Source organism: Anas platyrhynchos, chromosome 12, assembly GCF_047663525.1.
Source record: "Anas platyrhynchos isolate ZD024472 breed Pekin duck chromosome 12, IASCAAS_PekinDuck_T2T, whole genome shotgun sequence".
Taxonomy (NCBI): Eukaryota; Metazoa; Chordata; class Aves; order Anseriformes; family Anatidae; genus Anas; species Anas platyrhynchos.
The window spans coordinates 8703433-8726977 of record NC_092598.1 but is presented as its reverse complement, the minus strand read 5'-3'; the positions used below and the strand labels follow the sequence as shown (position 1 = coordinate 8726977).

Below are 23545 nucleotides of genomic sequence, written 5' to 3'. Positions count from 1 at the left end.
TCCAGGAAACTATTTTTGGCTGTAGGTGAAGGACAAATGGTACCAAATCATTCCTTTTCCTTTTTGCTCCCTCTTTTGAGTTTTTGGGTTCAAAGTACTGTCTTTTGTTCTTTGATATGGCAAGAAAATACAGGGTTAGCATTGTAGAAGAGCACCACATCACCATCCTGGGATGTGATATTGTAAAAACACCATAATTCAAATACTGATCCATGTGGGCTGGTCTTATTCAACCTTATATTATTTACCAAAGAGATTTAAAGGAAAAAGAAAGAAGTGTTCAGCACTACATGCTAAGAAAAGCAAATATCCACTGAATGGGTTTTATGTAGGCTTTTATAGGAAAAACTGCAGATTCTCTGTAATGTGAGCAAAACCAGCAAGCACCAGTATTGTATTCAGATTCTATGAAGGCTGAGATACCAGACTAGAGCAGAGAACAAAGCAGAGGTTACGTCAGTCTGTTCTGATGGTTAAATCAGTGGTTGCCACAGGTTGCTTGGCAGGCATATGGCCGATTTCTACATAGGAGACCCTTTACCAAAAATTATAAGAAATTTAACTGAGGAAAAACAAACAGAACTCAATTCATGGCACACTCAGAATGCTGTAACTAACAATTTTAAACTGACTTGTAAGCAAGAGGAAACGTACAGATGAAATGGAGTTGTTATGCATTTGGAAATTCACTAGAACCGTGAAAGCCTCATTTCTCTCTGTCTAATAAGATAAAATTCACAGAGGTTAGAGATTTTTGAACTGGTGAATTGCCATGCAGGAACTTTCTTAATGGAGTTATAGTAACCTGGCCTCCAAGGCCTCATGCTCTTACAAACACGATGTATTTGTGCTTGCATGGAGAATGCCATTTTATACTGTACACTTACCCATTACTCTTAGGCTTTCAGTCACCTTCATCTTGTCCACTTGCTTCTAAGACAGTAATTTGGGCTTCTAGTTCACACTCTCTCTCTTGGGCTTAACACATATGGTCTTTAAAAGCTTTCTATTGACTCATAACTTCCATTTGCTTTCTATATACGCTCCCAGGACTGTCAGCAGTCATTTTAATTTGTTTCTTATTTCAACTGTCAGGTAGATGTTTCCTTTAAAAAAAAAAAAAAAAAAAAAAAAAAAACAACCTAGAAAGGTCTGGAGTTTGTAAGTATTCCATCATTTTTCCCATAAATGTACAAATGTAGTTAGAAAGATTATGTTTGGTGACAGACTCTCTCATCTCTCTTTACCCTAACAGTTCCCTTTCCAGAAAAAACATAAGTACTACAAGAGCAATTTATTTAATTGCTATTATGGGAGACTTCAAAGGAAATTGGTTGGATTGAAATAGTGATATCACCCTGGCAACTTTTTGAAAAGAACATTTTGGTACAAAATATGCTGAACATTAGGGTATACTTAATGTGAAAAGAAATGTGTAATTCTATCCTTTTGACTGAAGCTTTCAGTCTTTTTTTTTATGTATACGTGTATGTGTGTATGTTAATTCTTTTTGTTGTTATTATTGGCCTCTATTTTTCTTCCATGAATATGAATTCTTTCATGTGTAGTTGCCTAATATTAAGGTCATTACATCCCAAAATGCTGCTTTAAATCCAGCAATTCTACCAAGTGTCAGGTTGTTTTCCCGTTTCTTTTCTTCAAGCTCATTTTTAAGTCACACATCACTGGTCTCCATTAGAGAGAAAGCTATCTGTTACAGATCCAGAATCTAAAGCTTTACTTGACTGGCCATGTGTTTATTCACATACAAGTACTTTCCTACTGTCCTGTTGCTTAACAAGGACATTAGTGACCTAAGAATGTTGATCTAAGCTGTAAATATATGCCACAAATCCTGATTATTGCTCTGTTAAAGTCAAGATGTGCACTTGACAAAAAAAAAAAAAAAAAAAAAAAAGTAGAGAAAAGGTAGTATTTCATATTCAAGTAGCTGATTTGTAGCTTCAGCGATGAATAACACTAATCTAATTAAACAAATGCACATTTTTGCCAGTTTCCCATGATCAGCTTTCTGTGGAAAATCAGCTTCTGCAGCTAGTGTTTTTATGCAAGAACAGCTATAGGTTCAAGATATTTGAAGCTTGCCTCTTCTGCATTATCGCGTAGGCCCCAAGCATCATTCCAACTGCAGGAAGCCACTGTTTCCCAGCTCTTGTTAATGGTGTTTATCAGAAGAAAGCAATGAAGTGGTTTGTCACAATCACCTGTAATTACAGGTCAGAAATAGGCCAATCCGTACTCTCTGGGATTTGTTAGTGTTCCGTATGATTGGTTAGAAATATAAAATTGAACAGGTTTGACTTGTAATTAATTATGTTCATGCAAAATACACTGAATCATTTGCTCTTTTTTGCACATGTATCACTTGCATGAAAAACGAATTTTAATTGCAAGCTGGCAAGCCTTTTTTTGCTTAGCATCTATTTATATGCTTAGTGTCTAATTGCAGCGCCTCAGCACCTCATTGCCCTTTATAAATTTTATTTTATTTTTATAATAATACTGGGAATTATGTTTTAGTCCTCATAGCTTTGGATCACATCACTTAGAACAGTGAATATACAAATGGCTCCTCTGATTTGTGCTCAGAGCAGATCATACCGCACAGGGAGCCAAAGGGAAGGTTATATCTAATGAAGGCATTGTTTGTTTGTGCATGTGTTTTTTTGTTGTTTTTTTTTTAAAGTGCAAAAATTCTATGGTGACTACTTATAACAAGACATCCCAGGAAATACTCATGAAAATATTGTTTGAATTATAATCTTGTGATTTAATGGATTTTAAGTAATCAGTTAAATCTGCAGTTTTGATCCTGTCTGCTTTAGCCTCCTCCCATTAGGTACCTAAACAGTGATGGTGTCTTTTATTAGAGCTATTGACACTGCATTAGGAATGGGTTTGAGTATTCTGTTGTTATTGCCTCATGCTATTGAGCCAAAATAGTCTCTCCACAGACAATATCTGCCTATGAAAAAATTAATTATTGATTCAATTGTTCATTCAAAATATCTCAAAGTGGCTTTTATGCTCTTTACAGAGGAAATTTGCGCTCAACTCAGTTAAGCAAGCAATCAGAAAGAACCTTACATGTGCGTGGCTGAAGGATCTGAACTCATCCCTCTGCAGCTCCAGGAAAGCTGAGAAAAGGAGGGGAATTTGATTAGAAATTTAGCTCTCACCTTTCTTTCTCTGTCAAATGTATTTGAAAATGAAAAAGATTCTTGGTAATTCACTAACTTGTCAAGTTTTATAAAGATAAGTGTTACAGAGAATCTAATTATGTGAGCCTCTCTAAATGAGAATCACAACGGTTGCTAGACTTAAACAAACTGCTGTCTTTTCAAGGTGGTTTTCATGTGCTTCTGAAGTGCGATCTTCTGTCAGAAACCTTCCTACTTGAGGGAGATCAAATTGAAGGGGACCAGGGGATCAAGTAGTCTAGTAGAATTATATTCAAAGTGGCAAAACATTTTGTAGAGGAAGGCTCTGTGCAGTGAAGAAATTGATTATAGATTTAGCAGTGCATTCCCTGCTCAGATGTTTTGCAAAAATAATTATTTGTACGATAAACTGGAATCACTTTATTTGAAGAAAAATATTTTTAAATATAAATTGTTGTTCTGGAGAGAAAAAAAAAAACAACTGTATGGGAAACCTCATTCTAAGGTACTTCTATATATAGGTAAATGTATTACACATGCTGTGCATGGGGTACGCAAAAACTATGCAATATCTGCATTGGGTAACTGTTTTCACTACATAGTAGGACTTCAACCAGAATAACCCAAAAGCTTTGGCACTATAAAATGCATTGTAGAGAAAGACGTTCCATAGCTTTTGTGCTCCTTAGAGTTACGTATTGATGTTGGTTATATAAAGACCACACAAGATGCTATAATTGTCTGGCATTTCAACAGCACTGCTGAAGCTGCCTCTAGAAATGAAGCTGTAAGTACAATACAGCAGATTCAGTTTAGATTTCTGATTGCGTGGAGGATGTTTGCCCTTCAGCAAGAGGTTGTAGATCAGAACAGAAATTGATCATTTGCTGGAATTTGTTCTGGCTTGGTTTGGTAGCTGAATAGGCCTGTCTGGAGTCGTTAGTTTTTGCTAGGTTCTCAGTTATCATTCCTTAATCTTGACTTTCTGTCTCATTTTTGTCATAAACCAAAAAGACCCTCAGTCACAGCACAAGTGTTAGTTATAAATTCTTAGAGAAAAATATACATTCAGGGTTGTCTTAGCATGTGAGCACAGTATTAGTAGTTGGAAGAAAGCTGACTTTAGATGCCACTTACTTCCTCCTTGAGGTGTCATTTATAACCACTTACATAATAGGAAAATACATTAGAACTAGCATGGGCATAGGCTGCAGCTATATTCGGCTTTGAGTTTACAAGAAATTATAAGAATTCCAGTTTGTCTGAGATGCGCGAGAATGCAATTACTATTTAAAATAAACTCTACGAAGAGCTTAGTCATTACTTCAAATGACTCTATCAATCACCATGTTCTTTAATAAGACTACCTTTCTTATGCTAGTTGTTTTCCTGTAGAGTTTATGCTTAAAAACAGACAGCCTCTGTCACATTTATCTTAAGTGGATCTCCCTGGGGCAGCAAGTAAATGTAAAACTCTGTTTACAGCCATTTTTCATTTCCCAAGCCTTTTAATATCACTCTCTCAGGCTTATTTCTATGTCATTCACTTCATAATGTACTAAGTTGTCTTCCTACTTTCTACTGCTTTGTATGAGCAACACCAAATGGCAATTTCACTCTTCTTGAATGAGTACAAATTAAATCAAAGTCTGGTGAAAATACTTTCCTTCCATGATGGTTTCAGAGGTGAATACTGAAGGATATATCACAACATAAAGAAGTTATTTTTCTTCCTCTTTCTTGCAAAATGACTTTTATTTTCAAAGAGCCATCATTTTATGGTTCTTTGTCCATGGCTTCCTAACACTGAATCTCAAAGCTGCTACAGGAAAATATGGCTACATTTCAGAAACTATTCTTTGGAGCAGCTGGGGATTATTGGCTTTAAACATCTTAGTAATCCAATACAGTGCTATAAAATATAATTTAAAATTGCAAAGGATTAAGATTTCTATGCACAGGATTCTACAGAACTCGGAATAGGATTCTACAAAGCTTACTATGCATTTTTGAAGGTAACTTTTATTGCTAAAGATGAACACCACCAGTTCTGTTAAGATTTTATTTATATACTTAGTACATACAAATCTTACCATGACCTAGAGTCTTGCTATATAGCAGGATACCCCTAGAAGTTTCATCTGTTTGCACATGATATATAAACTTAGATATATACACATGTAACTCTGCAAAACTGCCACTTTGGGTTATAATCCTTTATAATTGCATCATGCTCCCATGCAAGACAGTGAAATATGAAGAGTGTGTGTTGGTGGGTGGAGGCTCTCATTTAGTGGAATAACTACCAGAATTGTTTTCCCAAATATCTTTAAAGATAAAAAAAAATCCTGTTATGGACTACTTTTGTCTCAAAAGCCTAATTATGTTTTGCGAGTGACACAAACGACTTGATATCAATTGGCATTCAGATGAGGCCTATTTGCTGTTTGCTCCAGTGAGACCTGAAATATGCTTCACCAAGAAGAGAGATTCAGTGCTTCCGAAGGGCTCACGGGGAGTTAGTTGCTGGCGGTCTGTTTTAGAATTAAACATTGGGAAAAATGAGATTTACTGGTTACATATACAGCATGAAAATCTTTTCCTGTATCAGAGATCAGAGCTCTTGTCATTTAAACAAAATGTTTTACATTAGACTACTGGATATTGTCCTTTAATGCTTGACTGCCAGTAGATAATTATATACATGACTAGTCTCATGGGATTTGTCATATTCATAAAGTCAGTTTGCTGGGTTTGGAGTCTTTTAGTTTTTCATTTTCCTATTTTGTATGTGATGAGAAAGAGCCACAATTCTTGCACTTTGGGAAGGAACTCTACTGGTATATGAATAGAGCTCTATGTCCTGATGCTGCTGTGGGAGAAGGGTTCACTGGAGAAAGTGAAAATCCATCTCCTGATCGGATGATTTTTTGATTGGAATAACATGCACAAAGCCCTTCACTACTGTAGTGCAGCTGAAAGATTAAAAAAAAAAAAAAAAAAAAAAAAAGAAAAAAAAAGCCAATATTGTCTTGTCCTCTAATTCAGCTCATTCCATTTGAAGTACACCTTGGGAATGCTGAAATGATGAGGTGCCAGTGTTGCACCTTTCTCAGTTCTGCACATCATATAGGTAGCTCTGGGAAGGAAAAACCAGGCATACTCTATTTACAGTGTGAAAATATAGTAATTCTAATTTTAATTCTAATCTTGTCCAGGTTCAGGGTACCTAGAATCTCTGGCTGTTTTCAGGACTGAAGGACTTGTTCTTGGAACTGTTTTTTCCATGTGTGTCATGCAAGCTGGATATGCTGTATAGCAGATTTGATACTTTGTGAAACACTATCTCAAGTAAATAAAATGAGATATGCCTTCTCTTCCACAAGAATTGTTTGCAATGAGTCTATCTAAGCTAAAAAACATATTCAGAGATTGATCTGATACTGCAGTGCAGTTTAAAATCAGAAAGTAATTGATAGAACTAAGTTGAACGTGGAAGTTACTTTTAAAATAGAAAAAAATAACATACAAAACGCTAAGTATTTTATCATGTTTCATAATCAAAAGGGACCAGGATATTTTTAAATGTTTAGATGCTATTTTCTTGAAATGAGTCAAGGAGGAAATCAAAGTTCTGTTAAAAGGGGAAAAATTGAACTGAAACCAAAGATTAGGTTATCAAGATACATGAAACTTACTGGTTAGGGCTGAATAGCTTTCTGCAGCAAGAATTAGCTTCACTCAAAAATATTTTCATATTAATTACGCAAATTTCTTGAAAATATTTGGGCATCAGTTATTAGAATAGAGCATTTCTACAAGGTGATAAAAATATATGGCATGTCTAAATCCTGTATTCACACTGCTACGCATACATTTACAAATGCACATCAGTATGGGACAGATGTACACTGAACTTTTCCACATCCCTCAGTTCATGTGTTTTATTAAAAACTCACAAAGCAGTTAAATTCAGGATGCGCCCTAAAGATTAACCAGTATGAGCTCAGTGGGACTTAACTGATTATTTGATCTGGAAATCTTTCCTACCTTCTTTCCATAGGAACTGTTCATTTTCACGACCCTGATTGTAGTATTCAAGGAAGAAATAACAAACCATTTAAGTTAAGCCACAGATTATGAGCCCCAAGCCTGTTCAGAATGGCCCTGACCCTAAAGGAGAGAAATATCGAGGCTGGCTTTGCAACACCTGCCTGCATGGACGAGAGGTTCCTGAGGAGCTGGGGAACTGCCTGACCTCAACAGGTCCCTCCCTGCTGTGGGTTGCAGGGCCTCCTCCAGCTGTGTGGGTGCTGCATCCTTCTGCCCAGAGCTTGGGTGTTCTGACCTCCAGAGCTACTAGGATCCAAAATTTATGCTGTCATTAAAAAACTATTAATTTTTTTTCACCTGACAATAAAATTATTGTAAAATAAGTTTTCATCTTTTCAGCTAATTCTAATTACAACTAAAATCTCATTTGGACTGTGAGTTTGCTATATTTACTTGACGCTCTTGCAAAACATTTCAGAATATAATCATCTGTTATTATATTGCTACACTGAGCTCTTGACTGCTTTCTGCCAAGTGTATTCCTGAGAACAATTGCTGTTTTAATGTATCATCCAGAAGTTGTAGCCTAGACAAATCAGAAAAAATTGTTTAGTCTATTATAATTTGGCATATGGTCATTTAATAGCACACAGGAAGTCAGCATGAATGTTTGGGATTATTTTTGCTATAAATATAATGAAAGAAATTTAAAATTGGCTAGACTTCATTTCCGCGACTGGTCTTGTCATTAAAATAATCATTGCTGGCTCTTTATTTTTGTCTGTTAGTCATCTATAAGCAGTCATTCAAATTTATGTGTGAAGTTTTGTCGAGCAGACTGACTTTTCAGATTAGCCTGTTAGAGCTGACACCACCTGTCTGCTGTGCCTCTGCATTTTGCAGTCTCAGTGCGAGGATGCAGAAGGGCAGTGGAGCCGATGCATGCTGGAGCCACGAATACTCCGGCTCTACGCTGTGCTGTAGTCTGTGGACATAATTTTATTATTTTTCAGGTTGTTGATGGATGAGTTCTTAATTAGTTGCATAGCGTATTTCCATTAGGAATAGTGGTGGTTTGTATTTTCTAGTGGTAGCAGAACAGACTTTTGCTTGCGATAAAATTGAAATTTGTTAGCTTTGCATTTCCAAAAATAAGTAACAACTGTAACTAAAAAACATAGACCTATTATCCACATAGCTAGAAGTGCCCTGACAGCTTCTTCTCACAACTATTTAGGGAGAAATACTCTATTTCCATGCAAACATTTTGACATCCCCCTATGCATGATGGTATTCAGAGTGCAGACTAGATATTGTTTTAAAAAATCTCAGTCTTACATATGTCAACTGATAACTTACATGGGAGCATTTTGGAGTCCCATTGCGTTCATGTATGCCACTGATGTGATTTAATCTTGTGTGCTACATGGTTTTTCCTTTACTCTGATAGAGCTGTTATTTGGTACCAAAATTGTGAATGTTTGTTTGTATGTGATTGAAATCTGTTGATGGAATTTCTCCTTTTGTGAAAAGGTGTTTCTTAGTTCAAGCCTGGTATCCATTCTTCCACTTAAGGAAGTGGGAAGCAGGGCTGGATTTTTACAGATTTCTAAGGAAAACCTAGGATTTCAAAATTACATGTTGTGTAATTCTAAGCAACAATGGAAGAAACATCAGGATGTTGCAATTTGGTAAAATGCCCACCCAGATTCTGTTTGCTGTAGCTGAGGAATAAAATCTGTGTGCAGAAATAACACTGATGTTGAGGATCTCTCTCCGATTATGACTTAAAAAAAAAAGTGTAGAAACAGCAAATAGTTGTGACAGTTCCCTCTATGTGTAATGTTTTGCGGTGTCTGAAAAGAAACTCTACCTACAGAGAATGTGTGGACTGTGAGCAGAGTAGCATTCCAGCTAGCTGCTGCAAGTGCTGGCCTCAGATCTGTATTCCATGCTTCCAGGATGATGAGGTATTTGTCCCTCAGCGCTGTCCATGGGAGAAAAGGAAAAGCTTTATAAACTGTGTAGCTGTTCTTCTGTATTTTCTGCTTGAAAAAAAAAAAAAAAGGGGTGGGGGGAACTGTTAGCTTTCAGCAGCAGATTAAAATATCTGAAAGGCCTCAAGTAGATTGTTTTAGAAAAGAAAAAAAAAAAAGAGAGAGACTTCTTTTTGTTAATAATACCACTTCATTCTTAATGCAGTTTATTTTAACTATAGCTAAAGAGCATCTTGTGCACCTTGCCTTTTAGAAAGAAAGTACCTTGCAGAAAGTCAAGCTGTAGCTGTTAGGAATTTAATTATTTCACAGACTTCAGTGGAACTTTATATTGCTTTATATTATTAACTTTTCTAATGACAATAGGAGTCATAGGGCTTACCACTGTGGCAGCCTCTATGTAAGGGAACAGAGAGAATGAACTGCAGGCAGGGTGAAGGAGAGGGGGGCACGCAGAGGCTGGGCAGACCTTCCAGCCTGCAGCTCTCACCTATCTAGCTAGCAGCAGATCACATACTTAAGAGCCAGGTTGGTATTACTAGCATGGAGTCCTTTCACAATGTAACTCAAAATAGAAGCAATTACCATATAAGAGCTATAGTGATTTTTTTTTTTCCCCAAATACTGTTCATAGGATGAGATATAACCTGAAGACATGTAGCATTATTGCTATCTCTATATATATGTATATGTGGAGAATAAAAACAAAAGGTAGCAAGCAATTTTTGTTTTAAACCCTCATTGGTAAATTAAGCATGGATGTGTGATTAATGTTTTGTTTCCAGCACTTCATACTTAAATAGCTGATAATAACCAGGGTATGTGTCAGCTTGGCTCTTCCATTATTATTAAGCATCTTTATAAAGTGTTTACTGATTTACATAACAGTATTGAGAAGTTTGGGAATGATGGTCATATTTGTTTATTTCTTTTCATTGTTGAGATTGTTATGGGATGTTAATGAAGAGTAATTATCAGAGAGTTTAATTTTCAAACAAATCCAAAATCTAGTAATGTAAGGAGTTTACTTAACATTTTTTAGCAGCAGGTTATAAAATGCACAGCTGTCTAGGCATGTCTTTCTATTTCACTTCAGTTTGGAGCATGAAGACCCTGTTTAACAACCCCACTAGTAATTGCTGCGCACAAATACCATGCTAGTATACTTGTCCAGCATAATTAGCTATACTGGACAAGGCACTGAAGGCTATTTGGCTGAAAGGACAGCCCCTAGCAAACTACGTCTGAAGCAGCACTATCATTGATTAACTGAATGCAATTTTGAAGCAGACTGAACTGGTATTACGTAAATTATATATATATATATTTTTAGTGATGTAACTTTTTTATTATTTATAATTTAGTTACACCACTAAATTTCTGTAGACAGACTACCCAAAAGAGTTAACAGAGCTGTGGGGTCAAATTTTGCCTACCACAATGATGTAAACCCAGAGGTGTTTCCTAAACAAGACAGAAGAGCTGATTTTACATCTGTGGGATGAGTACAGAATTTGATGGATTGTATTTAAAAAGACCCTTGGGTTAATAGATAGTTAAATGGTAGGGAAGCTTGGTAAGTAAATACTGCATACTAGGGGTTTCAAATTGATTTTTTTCTATTTAAAACTGAAAAAAAAACCCTATGTCCTTTCCTTTTAGATCTTCTTATCATCAAAAGCTACTGCAATAATTAGTGTTGAAAGACTTATCATACTTAAGCCACTTCTAAAACAGGTTAAATAACATTTTTCAAGTCCTTTAAGTCCTACCTGATTTTTATCTCTAAACAAAATAGAAAAATAAAATAAGCTTTAAAAATACAGGCCTAATGCTCCACAGTTCACACACAAATGTTGTATCAGAATAACTTAATTTTGAGAGCATTTTTCTGACCAAAATAATAGATCATTTTCGTTTTCATATCTCCCATGCTGTTATGAGTCATCTGTAATATGGCATCATGTAGCAGTAGTAAAAAATGAAAATGGATACACCAAATGCTGTAATATGCTTACGAAAAGAGAATGGAGAAATTCCCCACTTCGTGCCAGATTATGGTTGTATTTAAATGTAGAACTTTGATATAATTCACTATACTGGAGTCATTATGGTGTTATAAATGGTGTTATAAAATGAAGTTATTTCAGTTTTCAAAAAAAAAAAAAAAGCAGCTTTTTTGAGGAAATGAAGAACAAATAGTTCCTTCCTTATTTAGGAATTACACTCAACACAGAGATACAGAGTTTTATAAATAAGTGTGTTGTTACGTAGCTATGCAAAGGAACGTGGACTGGAAGACGTGACTGCTCAGGATTTAAGAAAGACTTCCCAAGATGAGTGGGCTGGTTACTAGTGAGATGTTTATTTGTTGCTGGAGTTATAGGTAGTGATGTAGGTTGAAGCTTTTTCCCTATATTCACATTTTCTTTGCTACAAGTACCTTCTTATTTCTCATGAAAAATGATTCTGTTTTAAAGAAGATGGTAGCAATTTATACATATGCCTGTATGAATATAACATGGAGTATTTTATTAGTGTGTGGCAGAAGAATAAAATGAATTACACTGAAAAATGAAACAAAACACCCTAGGGACCTAGTAAAAATTAGCTACTCTGTGAAGATTGAAGAATTGATGTTGGAAACCCAAGTGATAAGTCAAAGTAGCCTTTAAGATAGACTGTTAACTGATGGAGTTGTAGACCTTAGCTCAGGTTTCACTCTATTACTCAATTGCTACTTCAAATATTAATTCTGACCTAGTATTATTAGAAATATTAGAAAATAAGCAATCCATGTAATTCTGGTCATTTATGCCACAGGGAAAACAGAAGTAAATAGCCACATCAATTGCTATGTTATCAAAAGTATCTAAATATGTTTGTGCTAGTTTATGGCGTTTATCATCACTAGAACAAAGACAGAAGAACTGGCAATCAGTGCTGCTTTTTTGATTTGATGAATTGATCCTCAGGGGGATTGGAAAGGCTACTCCAAGGACCTAAGTCCAAAATTTAGGTCCTCAGAGTCCGGTCAGCCACTGCTCCTGCCTTGAAACCCCCAGGCATTTATTTTTGGCATGAAAATCTGTTGGTCAAACCAAGGCCTTTTTGCAGGCATGTGTAGAAATATTCCACTCTTGATAAGCAAGTATCTTGGTATCTGTCTTATATCTAAACCTATGGCTTAACGTCTTATATCTAAGGCTTATATCTAAGCTCCTAAGAAGGCTTAGATATAAATTAGGTATTTCTACAGTCATCTCACATCTTGGGCTAAGTCCATTTGGAAGGATCATGAGGGAATATAATTCAACTTCCAAATGAGTGCCCTAACCAGCAAGTCCAAGGATTTTATAAGGCGGTAGTTACATGTACCAAAGCACCAACTATGCTCGTTACTTAGTATTCAAAATCATTTCATAATCATTTTTATATTTTAATATTATTATCTCAAAATGCTCCAAGTTAGTTCTGATTCTGTTTTGCTTGATAAAGAAATTTTGCACCCCAGAGACATAAAAGAATTGACATTTTTGTCCATTTTACTTTCTTTCAGGAATTAAGTTGGGAAGCTGCAGAGCATTAAAGTGATGCATTCAATGTGTGGTTGCAACCTATGTGCAGAACATTTTATCTGAAACTATTACGTGGCCCAAACTTTTTGACTTCCAAGGTGGAAGGGGTAGATTCTCGAATACTCCTGTGCCTACAAAATAACCAAAAATGAAGGAGGACAACTGTTTACATGCCGCTCTTATCTGCCTGGGCATGCTGTATTACAGCCATGCCGTAACTACTGAAAAACTGAACCACACAAGGCCATCGCTTCATGGTCACCATGAAAAAGGAAAAGAAGGACAGATTCTTCATCGTTCAAAAAGAGGCTGGGTGTGGAATCAGTTCTTTGTTATAGAAGAGTACACGGGACCAGATCCTGTACTAGTGGGAAGGGTAAGAATTTGTTTTTCATTCACTGATTAATAATCATTAATTAATATTATTATTTTGTGAATTGTTCTTTTTCCTGCCATTGCTTTTCTGTTGCATTAGCTCTTTCTTCAGCAGCTAATTATTTACCTAAAATTAATCATGTTATTGTAGTTCAATTAAGGAGCTAATCAAAAACTACCTAAGTGAATACAAGGTTTTTTTGTTGACCTCAGCAGTGTTTGAATGAATGTATATTTAAGACCATAGCAATCACTTGAACAGCAGTATGTCCCAAGAATATCTAGTATCATTCTCTTTAAAATGAGTAATTAAAAGTGTAATGTCTAACCCAGCAGCTCAGTAAAAGTGTACAGCTCAAAAGATCTCTCTTCATCCTTTCACTTTGAAGTTATCAGTAAAATTAAGTATACAAGGGGTAGGTATGTATATAGTAGAAGATATATATCTGTGTGTGCTTTTGTATATACACACATCCTGGGCTGGTCTTTTTTTCTGTTACTATCTAACAGTAACTGATTACCTGTGTGTGTGTGTGTGTGTATATATATATATATTTTTTTTTTTAAGGCATATTTACCAGTTTATAACAAGTCAGCTGAACTGTGCTGACTTAATGCCAACATGAAGAATGGAGAACTGGGTCGGTGACACCAAACACCATTCTGGGTATTCTTGTTTGAAAGATGGTTAAAAGCATACAATTTGTAGACGTAAACATAAAATCAATAAATCCATAATTTGGTTCAATATTTCCCTCATTCATCAAACTGAAGTGTACAATTGTGAAAGTAAGATAATTCAGTAAGGACTTGTTACTTTTTTTGTAACAAAGAAGTTGCAATTAAAAGCTAGTTGGCAATCAGCAATTGGCTCATTTGTTACATCCCATCTGTCAATTAACTTTTTTTACACAGAATTCTACATTTTGCAGAATCTGATTAGTGTGAAAAGTACAAAATCTTTGTAAAAACTCTGTAAAGCTCTTTCTTCCAACTTCATTTAAATAAGGATCCTGTTACAACTATCTTCTCACGTATTTTCTTTCTTAAATCTCAAAGCTCGAGTCTCAGTTGCACTCTGTGTGGTAGCATGCAACTCTATGCAGGCAGTGTCTGAATGCAGGGCAGAAGTTCATAACATGGGCTCGTGTATGGATCATTGCCTAGTGTAAGACAAGATTTTAGAAAACTGTGAAATTATACTAATTTCATGTTTTTTCTTTTTCTTTTTCCTTTTTTTTTTTTTTTGTAAACAATATTTATGCTATCTTGTTAAAGTATATTTGTTTCTCTTTTTGTAGCTTCACTCAGATATTGATTCTGGAGATGGAAACATTAAATACATTCTCTCAGGTGAAGGAGCAGGCATCATTTTTGTTATTGATGACAAATCAGGAAACATCCATGCAACAAAGACACTGGACCGAGAGGAGAGAGCTCAGTACACTCTCACGGCACAAGCTGTAGACAGGAACACTAACAGACCTTTGGAACCACCCTCTGAATTTATTGTTAAAGTTCAAGATATAAATGACAACCCGCCCGAGTTCCTTCATGAGAACTACCATGCCAATGTGCCAGAGAGATCAAATGTAGGTGAGTACTCATAAATGCACTTTCAGTCCCTGTTTTTTGAGGATGTTGCATTGTCAGTACTTCTTGGCTTAATATAATTCTAGAATTTTGGGAGGTAAATTTTACTTCAAGCTCAGTCAGTGACTCAGTCAATTTATCTAATTTGCTGACCAAATCAAAGCTTGTTCAGCTACTGTCATGGTTGAGGTGTCTTTAGATTGCTCCTAGAACACATCTGTTTCCTCCTAGGAAGGAGCATGAGGGTCCCCTAGAATTTATGGCGTGTGAATACTCTGGGGTAAACATCAAGATCATTCCTTTGGCTGAGCTGTGTAGTAAAGCTAGGGAGTTATTGACTCACTATTTATTCCATTTTTATGTCTTGTTTGAGCTAGTGTCTATCACAGAGATTTCTACAGGAATGATTTCTCTGACACTTTTTGGGGAAAATGTAAAAAGAAAACTGTTGTTTGGCTGTCTAATGACAAAAGGAATATAGTGCTATACACTGTTGAGGGGAAAAAAAAAAGCATAATGATACAGAGTGACTGCTGACTTTTATACCTTCAGTGTTTAGAACATTAATCCACATCACAGTTGGTGACAAATCTTTGTGGATTGTGTAAATTTATTCTGTCATGTATAAATTGCTAAGTGAATTTTTTCGTTTACCAAACCTGGAAAAAAAAAAAGATGTAGCCATACTGAAAGTATCTCTCCTTGGTTCTTACAGACACATTTGCTTCTGTTTGTATTTCCTCTGTCTTTGCTTTCCATCTTTAGGTACATCTGTTATTCAGGTAACAGCTTCAGATGCTGATGATCCTACGTATGGGAACAGTGCCAAACTGGTTTACAGTATTCTTGAAGGTCAGCCGTACTTCTCGGTGGAAGCTCAAACAGGTATTATTGACCAGTTTATTTGAGTAGGACCTCATAACTGGAATCCATTAAAATGAAGAATTAAATATATTGACCAAGGCAGTACATGTGCTGGTGTGTTTGAGCAAAGCTTCCTTTGTTCTCTCTTGATGGTAGCTAAGCTGCTTAGCAGGTTGTTCCCCTGGCATTTGGTAGAACTTCTTGGTACACTACACTAGAAAGACGTTTCTATCTTTTGTGGTAGGATATGGTATGATAGAAATAACAGTTTCTGTGCTGAACTGTAATTTTCTGGTGCAGCTCGTTGCCCAACTATTCTAAATATTTGGGCTAGTTTGCTTGCATAGTGTCATGCACAGCATAGAGGAAAGATAATCTGGAACATTATTGCAAATATTTCTGCATTTTAATGCATGTTAAAAAAACACTGTCCTGTTTTTCATGATGCGAACATGTGAAAATTCATATGTGACATATTTTCTTTGTATTTATAGGAATTATTCGAACTGCCCTTCCAAATATGGACAGAGAAGCTAAGGAAGAGTATCATGTTGTAATACAGGCAAAAGATATGGGAGGACACATGGGAGGCCTCTCAGGGACAACCAAAGTGACAATTACACTTACAGATGTCAATGACAACCCACCAAAGTTCCCACAAAGTAAGTAACACAGTCCTTAATCACATATACTACTAATACCCATATTTGCATAGCATCAGACATATTCAAAACTTCAAAAATCAGTAACTGATGGATTATCACAGCACACATAGGAATAGACAAATATTATTTACACATTTTTGCTAATAACATATAGAACTTCAGTATCTGGGTGATTTACTTTGTGTTGCAATGAGCCATTTTTTAATGTTAAAATTGGATTTCAAAGATTCCTAACTCTATACTTCATTTTTAACACTGTTGGACCATGTTATATTAGAAATATACCTGTGATGTGATCAGGGAGTGATGGACTTCTAGTGTGGACTTCTCTGTTAATGGAAAAAGAAGTGTCATTTTCTGGGACAGTTCAAGCAACCCTGTACTAGAAGACGTACCTCCCCTGCAGCAGTTCTGGGCTAAGCTGGTTTACTGCCTTTCCCATTTTCATAATTACAGTGTGGATGTAAAAGACTTTTAAAAATCAAAGTGTGTTTACTTCTCTGCTCAGACCATGAGAATATTAAGTAATTTTTGTGGGGAAATAGGAGGAGGTTAAAACAAAATTCCTACATGTTTTATATAGGAACAGATTCTTCTGTTGTGGAGAGAGATCCAGTAAATTGTATTCTCATAGTGTGTGTGCAGCAGAAAGCAGTAAAGGTTACCCATGTTTGAAAGAAGTCTCCAAGTGGCCTAACCTCAAGCCTTTCAGTAATCCATTTTGTTTATTGATGAAGATGGACAAAGGAAAGGAGATCTACATTATGTTCTTATATAAGTTCTTACATTATGTCCAAGAGTCTTGCTTTTTGGGCCCTTGACAGAAGTGTTGTACAGCGTATTAACAGCTCCTGATTATGTCCTTTCGGGTCTTTAACAGACCCTTGAATGAGCATCATTTTTTAATTTCACGTAGCCTTTCATTTTCAGTGTTGATGCTTCATCCTTTATTTCTCTAAACACTCTCAGGGAATGATGCATGTCAGTAAGGATAAAAGTTATGACTGGAAGTTCCTTATGCTTTATATTTATCATGGCAATAAAACCAATTTGGTACAATTACATGTTGAAATTGATGGTTGACGTATATTGCTGGTGGTCAAATAAGTCTATTTCAATACCTGTGCTATTTATTTTTCATGCACAAAATTAGTCAGGGATGACATTAACAGATTCAGTCTTCACAGTTGGGGGAAGTATATTAATGGACCCACACAGCTGTCCTACATTTCATCTCTGCATGGGATTGTTTTGGAGTGCAGCGTATGCACCATCCTACCCCACCCTACTTCCCCTCTGAGCATCCGTACAACACTGATACATCCTGGATGTGAACATGGCTCTCTGCCCATGCTGCAGTTTCCTGGACCCTCAAGCCAGAGCTTAAATGACATAGCCAGTCCGTAAATGTAAAAATCTGTTAGCATTTTCTACCGTTCCAACAGAAAAGTGTTAAATCCTAAAAAAAAAAAAAAAAAAAAAAAAAAAAAAAAAAAAAGTCAGGTTCTACACATTTCACAAACATATCTTTTTAATCCAGTCATAACCTGGGACCCCGCTACATGGTATTTTTGCTCAGTAACTCCATCAAATTATGTATTTTTCTTATTTTTCTCAGCAAATTCTAGTCATTTTACCGAGTTTAAAAAAAAATAAATCTGTTTTGGGAGAATATTTAAATCAGTGTTCAGAAATGTGAGCTATCAGTTATTTGACTTAATCATTTGCCCCTAATTTTAAAACCTTAATTGGGAGTGCTTTGTAACAAAACCAGGGTTTGACCAGTTTATATGAATAGCCAAATGCAAATTTTTTTACCTTTTTTTTTTTTCTTTTTGTTTTGTTCATTGCTCAAACCCTTAATGAGTTATGTGCTTAAATTTTGGATTCTTTGTGACAGGAGTTAATGGCCTATTTCCATGACATGTGCCAATTGTTTTTATGGGTAATGAGCCAAGACCTGCCTGGTGTAAGTCTCCGGATGTTCCTAGAGTGCTACTGTAGCAACAAAGAACAATTATGGAGAGGAGGATAAATCAGATTATTTTATTTTCTCGTGCTGTTTTGGTGTTTGTACTAATATTGACGAAATGGCAGAAAATGCTGATATAGATTTGTAGGTTTAGAACAGGTTATGTTATGTGAACGCTGTGGTAGGTTGGGAAGGTCCAGGAAGCAGTAGTCCCTAAAGGACAACTGTTGGTAAGAGATTTATCCAGAAAGAGTATTGGTCTCCTCTAGTATCCTTAATACACAAACAGAAATGTGTGGCACCACAACTATGGGATGTGTGGGGATGGTTTTCCCTTTTAAGTTTGATGAGGTAAAACCTTTTTAAATATGGAATCCTACACAAATTGGTATATACATCTATTCTCTGTTGTGGTAAATCGTAATAATCACTACGACAATGCATTCATACTCCAAATTAAAGTCATATAAAGCAGCAGTTTTATTCTTTAGGCAGTATAGCAGTCAGGTCTATCCAATTCATATTATGTAATTTGTGGCTACTGAATAAATAGGCAGAAACACTTCACAAGTACAGAACTGAATGTCATACTGTGAGCTGTATGAAACAATTTTCCTTCAATTTTTTTAGTAACATCTTTGATATGAATTATAACCTTGATGATGTCACAACAATTTCTTTATTCTGACTAATCAATTGTCTTTTTAACCCCTCCCAGAACAGACAGGTATACAGATGTTATGTAAAACATCAATGAAGAGGTAATTTTATATAGATTAGCAATGTGTTTTAAGATTTCACAGATGCCTTCTCAGAGCTCTTTATACCATACCATTCCCTCAGGGAATTTCAAAGTGTAAAAAATTACTGTGGTTACTTGGAATTTATAAGTTAAATGAGTAAATTTACAACTGGAGAGCAGACTGCATACTTAAGGCAAATGTCTTTTTTTTTTTTCTTCTGCCAGGTGTGTACCAGATGTCAGTGTCAGAAGCAGCTGTTCCTGGAGAGGAAGTAGGAAGAGTGAAGGCCAAAGATCCGGACATTGGAGAAAATGGCTTAGTAGCTTACAGCATCATTGATGGAGATGGAGTGGATATGTTTGAAATTACAACAGACTATGAGACTCAGGAAGGTGTTGTAAAGCTTAAGAAGGTGAGTAGTACTGTCCTTTCAAACCTACCAAAGTGCAGTATTCTTTGTTTCTGACAGAGTATGTGGTAGTAATGGATTATCACCTAAGCTAAAATATCAGTAAATGCAATTTCACTTAATTTGTTTCTAAAGCTGTGATTAACTCTTAATATTCCATTTCCCCATTAGCTGAATTGGAATGGAAGAAAATAACCAAGAAGAGTTACATAAAAACTGTACAGTGGATTAATTGCACAAACTAAATGAATTCATAATAAAAAGTCACGGTAAAATACAATGCCATCAGCTTCATTGTTAATGAAGTTTTGCCTAGTGCTGATAAGTAGCAGACATTCACTGTTGCTTTATGTTCAGTCTGAACAGCCTCATGCCCTATAGTTTGAATTCCTCAGCTGTGCATTGTCCAAAATACTGTTCTGAAGGAGTCACAGGCTATGCCAAAAGCAGCAGAAATACTAAGGTGATTTCATACATCAATATGATTTTTAAAAGTGTTATTAAATTATAATTTAGAAATCATGGAATATTCATATCTTTTTATTCATCTCCTTTGGAGATATTCAAAAGTCAAACCAGAAGGCCAGGGCACCCTAACTTATAAGTTAGCCCTGCTCTGTAAATTGGGGCAGTCTCTCTGGAGGAGACCCAGAGATCTCCTCTAATCAAAATTATCCTGTGGTTCAACTACTGTGCTTGTTCTAGAAGTGGGAATGTATGTCATGTGCATTTTAAAATGCGGGCATACTGTCACTGCCTGCATTCGCTTTATGTTGTTAGCCTACTTTGTGAATTGTGGTTGGCACCTGTTTCTCGGGTATTTAGAGGCACGATCATTTTGAGGTGACCAATGCTGCAACACTGCAGCCATTTCACATTGATGACAATGCAGATATGCTGTGTCTTGGATCAGGCTCTCTAAAGGACCTAGCTGGCATTATTTCACCTCCACTTTGTAAAGTGACATGAGATCTAGGGATGGAAAGAACTACAGAAATCAAAGAACTGCAAGCCATCTTTGTATTTCCTCTACTACTTCAAAAAAATTAACTTCACTTTGTCCATATCCATATCTCTAAAGGAATGCCTGACAGCTTGGGATAGTCCAAGCCTGACCCCTTTCCTATCCATTCCTCTTCCGTGCTATGTGGAAGGCTGCACAAAGGAAAGGGTAATTTTCCCAGTAAAGATGATTTCCTGAGAGATGCAGGAAGCAAAGAGCAAGGCATAGACTCGTCTTGATATTTTGAGTGCCTTCTTATGCTGCTCCATACATAGAATGTAGCTCCTTCTATTTCAGTCTTTTTGTTTTTAAATACACACATTTCAGTCCAAGCTTGTTGACAGATATGCTCACATTTGTTTTATGTTATTGAATACTAGGAGACTGTTGACTGCTTTTACACTAGTTTTGCTAACTCTGTTGAATGAATACGTTATTTTCTTGTTTCTCACAGCTTTTAGATTTTGAAACCAAAAAGTCCTACAGTCTGAAAGTAGAGGCAGCCAACGTACATATCGATCCGAAGTTCATCAGCAATGGACCATTCAAGGACACAGTAACAGTTAAGATTACAGTGGAAGATGCTGATGAACCACCTGTATTTTTAAAACCAAGTTATATTTTTGAAGTACAAGAAAATGCAGCATCTGGCACTGTGGTTGGAAAAGTACATGCCAAAGACCCTGATGCTGCAAACAGTGCTATAAGGTATGCTTCATTAGAGCAGGCTGTTTCTTTCTAAGCATGGTAAGCTTTTAGTATTGTTATACAAATTATTAAGATAGCATAATAGACCGCAGACAGTAATATTCCTAATTTACATAGAATATTACTAAGTGTAACCATACAGCATTGCTTTTATGCCTTATTCCATAAGGTACTCTTTTCTCAAAGTCTGTATCAGAAAGTCCTGTAAGTGTACCACAGCTGTGCCTACCTAAAATATACCTGAGGACATCTGAATTAGATTCTATTCTATATCTTATCCTTCTTAAAAATATCTTATTTTATTATCACTTTCTCAAAAGATAGGAGTCCGTACAGTGCCTTACAGACTATTATAGATAAATGCAAAGCATTAATTTCTTATGAAAACTACATATACACACCTACTTTCTGCAGTTATATTGGGTAGTCTTCTATTAGGGTACTTTTTTTTTTTTGTCATGTTCTCAGTGTAACTTAAATTATAAAACACCATTTTGTGGGTATAGTTAACATTTTGGAGAATTGCATGGTAAAGATGAAAATCAGAGGTGCATGAAACTGTGGACATGTGTAGGTAATAGATAATATTTAATAAGCTAGTATGATCGACTAACATTTTGAGTAATCCAAAGATCAGAAGACTTTAAAGATCTTTGTCATTAATATGAAACAGATAAAAACATAACTATATCTGTAGATATTGTAATCATATTTTGTAAGAGAAGAATGTAAAAAAAAATCAAATCAGGGGGCTTTAATATAGAGACTTCAAAGAACAATAATTTTCACTTACTACTAGCATCCTGACAATATTTTTTCTAAATGTAGAATTGAACCTAGTGAACATCCTTTTAAAAGAACCATTTATCATTACATTCAAAATAATATTAAGGGTACTGCTTACAGTTATTTAAAAATCATAATGTTAAAAAAAAAAAAAAAAGGATGCATGAAACTGCTAAATCTTTTTTTACCTAATGACCGACTTTCAATCTTTAGGTATTCAATTGATCGTCACACTGACCTTGAAAGATATTTTACTATTAATGCAGATGATGGCAACATCAAGACAATAAAAGCTTTGGATAGGGAAGAAATTGCTTGGCATAATATCTCTGTCTTTGCAGTTGAAGTTCGTAAGTATTTCACTGAATTATTTTGTTACCAATTTTATAAATTCTGTTGTCTTCCAATTGACTCAAATTGGTATGTTGCAGTAAATCCTAACAGAAATACCTTAGCGTATTTCTTTTTCACTTGCATACAATTAATACAGTTTTTGCTATGATTTTGTTTGTTTTGAGGGATCTTCCTGCTTCCATTTCATTCTGGTTTTGTTTACACCCATAGACAAACAACACCAGGAAGCCAAAGTTCCGGTTGCAATTAAGGTTGTTGATGTCAATGACAATGCCCCCAAATTTGCGGCAGCCTATGAAGCATTTGTCTGTGAGAATGCTCGAAGCAATCAGGTAAGCCTGTGTGCTTCACCTTCACCACATTTGAATTTCTTACTGTAGGGTGTTAGCCCAGTTCTGTGTTGAAAGCTTGAATAAATAGCAGCAACTGAACGTTTATTTTTAAATTTTGTCCAAAATGCCTAAAGCACTCATCCTGTGTGTACTTTTCCTGTGTTTTTATTTTGTATTGCTATCAACAGATAGCAATAGAGTGCTTTGTGTATTGAATGTGAATGATGTTGGCTGTAAGTATCCACCAGTACATGGGCAACAGAGCTGGTTGGGAACAACTTTCTCAGTTGTGAGCTTGGTTTGGATATTAAGAAATACTCAGCATCTTACAAGAAGAACGACAGTACAGTGCTTGTATGGTGTAGTTTACAGATTTATCCCCGAACAATCTGTGAGGAAAAGGGAGAGCATCAGGTGGAAATAAAGCACTATACACTACCTGCACTTTTTGATTTGGTGTAGCAGTTTGGAAGAGACATTGTGAGCTGCTGAATTTTCTGCAAAATGTTATTTAGCCTACTAAGTTATCATTAGCACAGGTCTGTATATAAGAATGTGTATCTAGGTGTGTCTATACTTTTACATCTATAATCCTGCGTTGATTAAATGTAATATTAAATAAAGATTGCCTTTCTAGCTTTGAGTCTGCACTATGTTTATAATTGCATACATTTGTTGAGATATATTGGTGTTTTCAGCTATTTCCTCTGACTTTGTAATTCTTTGTATTCGAATGATTTCTCAGAATGCTGTCTATATGTGATGTATCCAGAGAAGGAGCTGTTTGCTTACAAACTACTTTTCTTTTACAGCAATTTATTACAATTAGTGCTGATGACAAGGATGACTCCGCCAATGGACCAAGATTTATCTTCAGTTTACCACCTGAAATTATTCATAATCCAAATTTTACACTCAGAGACAACAGAGG

General features: G+C 35.7%; 1 protein-coding gene across 17 annotated transcripts in view; it reads left to right on the top strand.

Annotated features, from left to right (window-relative positions):
- CDH11 (cadherin 11) overlaps positions 1-23545 on the top strand; it is a 364445-nt gene that overhangs the window by 331056 nt on the left and 9844 nt on the right. For all 17 annotated transcript variants that reach the window (XM_072044020.1, XM_072044014.1, XM_072044025.1 and 14 more), the window contains 9 exons: positions 12792-13186; positions 14487-14781; positions 15544-15663; positions 16137-16304; positions 19247-19434; positions 20889-21142; positions 22142-22278; positions 22493-22614; positions 23427-23544. In XM_072044020.1, the coding sequence (XP_071900121.1) occupies positions 12959-13186; positions 14487-14781; positions 15544-15663; positions 16137-16304; positions 19247-19434; positions 20889-21142; positions 22142-22278; positions 22493-22614; positions 23427-23544 (1630 nt within the window). In that variant the 5' untranslated portion in view covers positions 12792-12958. The remainder of the gene's footprint in view (positions 1-12791; positions 13187-14486; positions 14782-15543; positions 15664-16136; positions 16305-19246; positions 19435-20888; positions 21143-22141; positions 22279-22492; positions 22615-23426; position 23545) is intronic.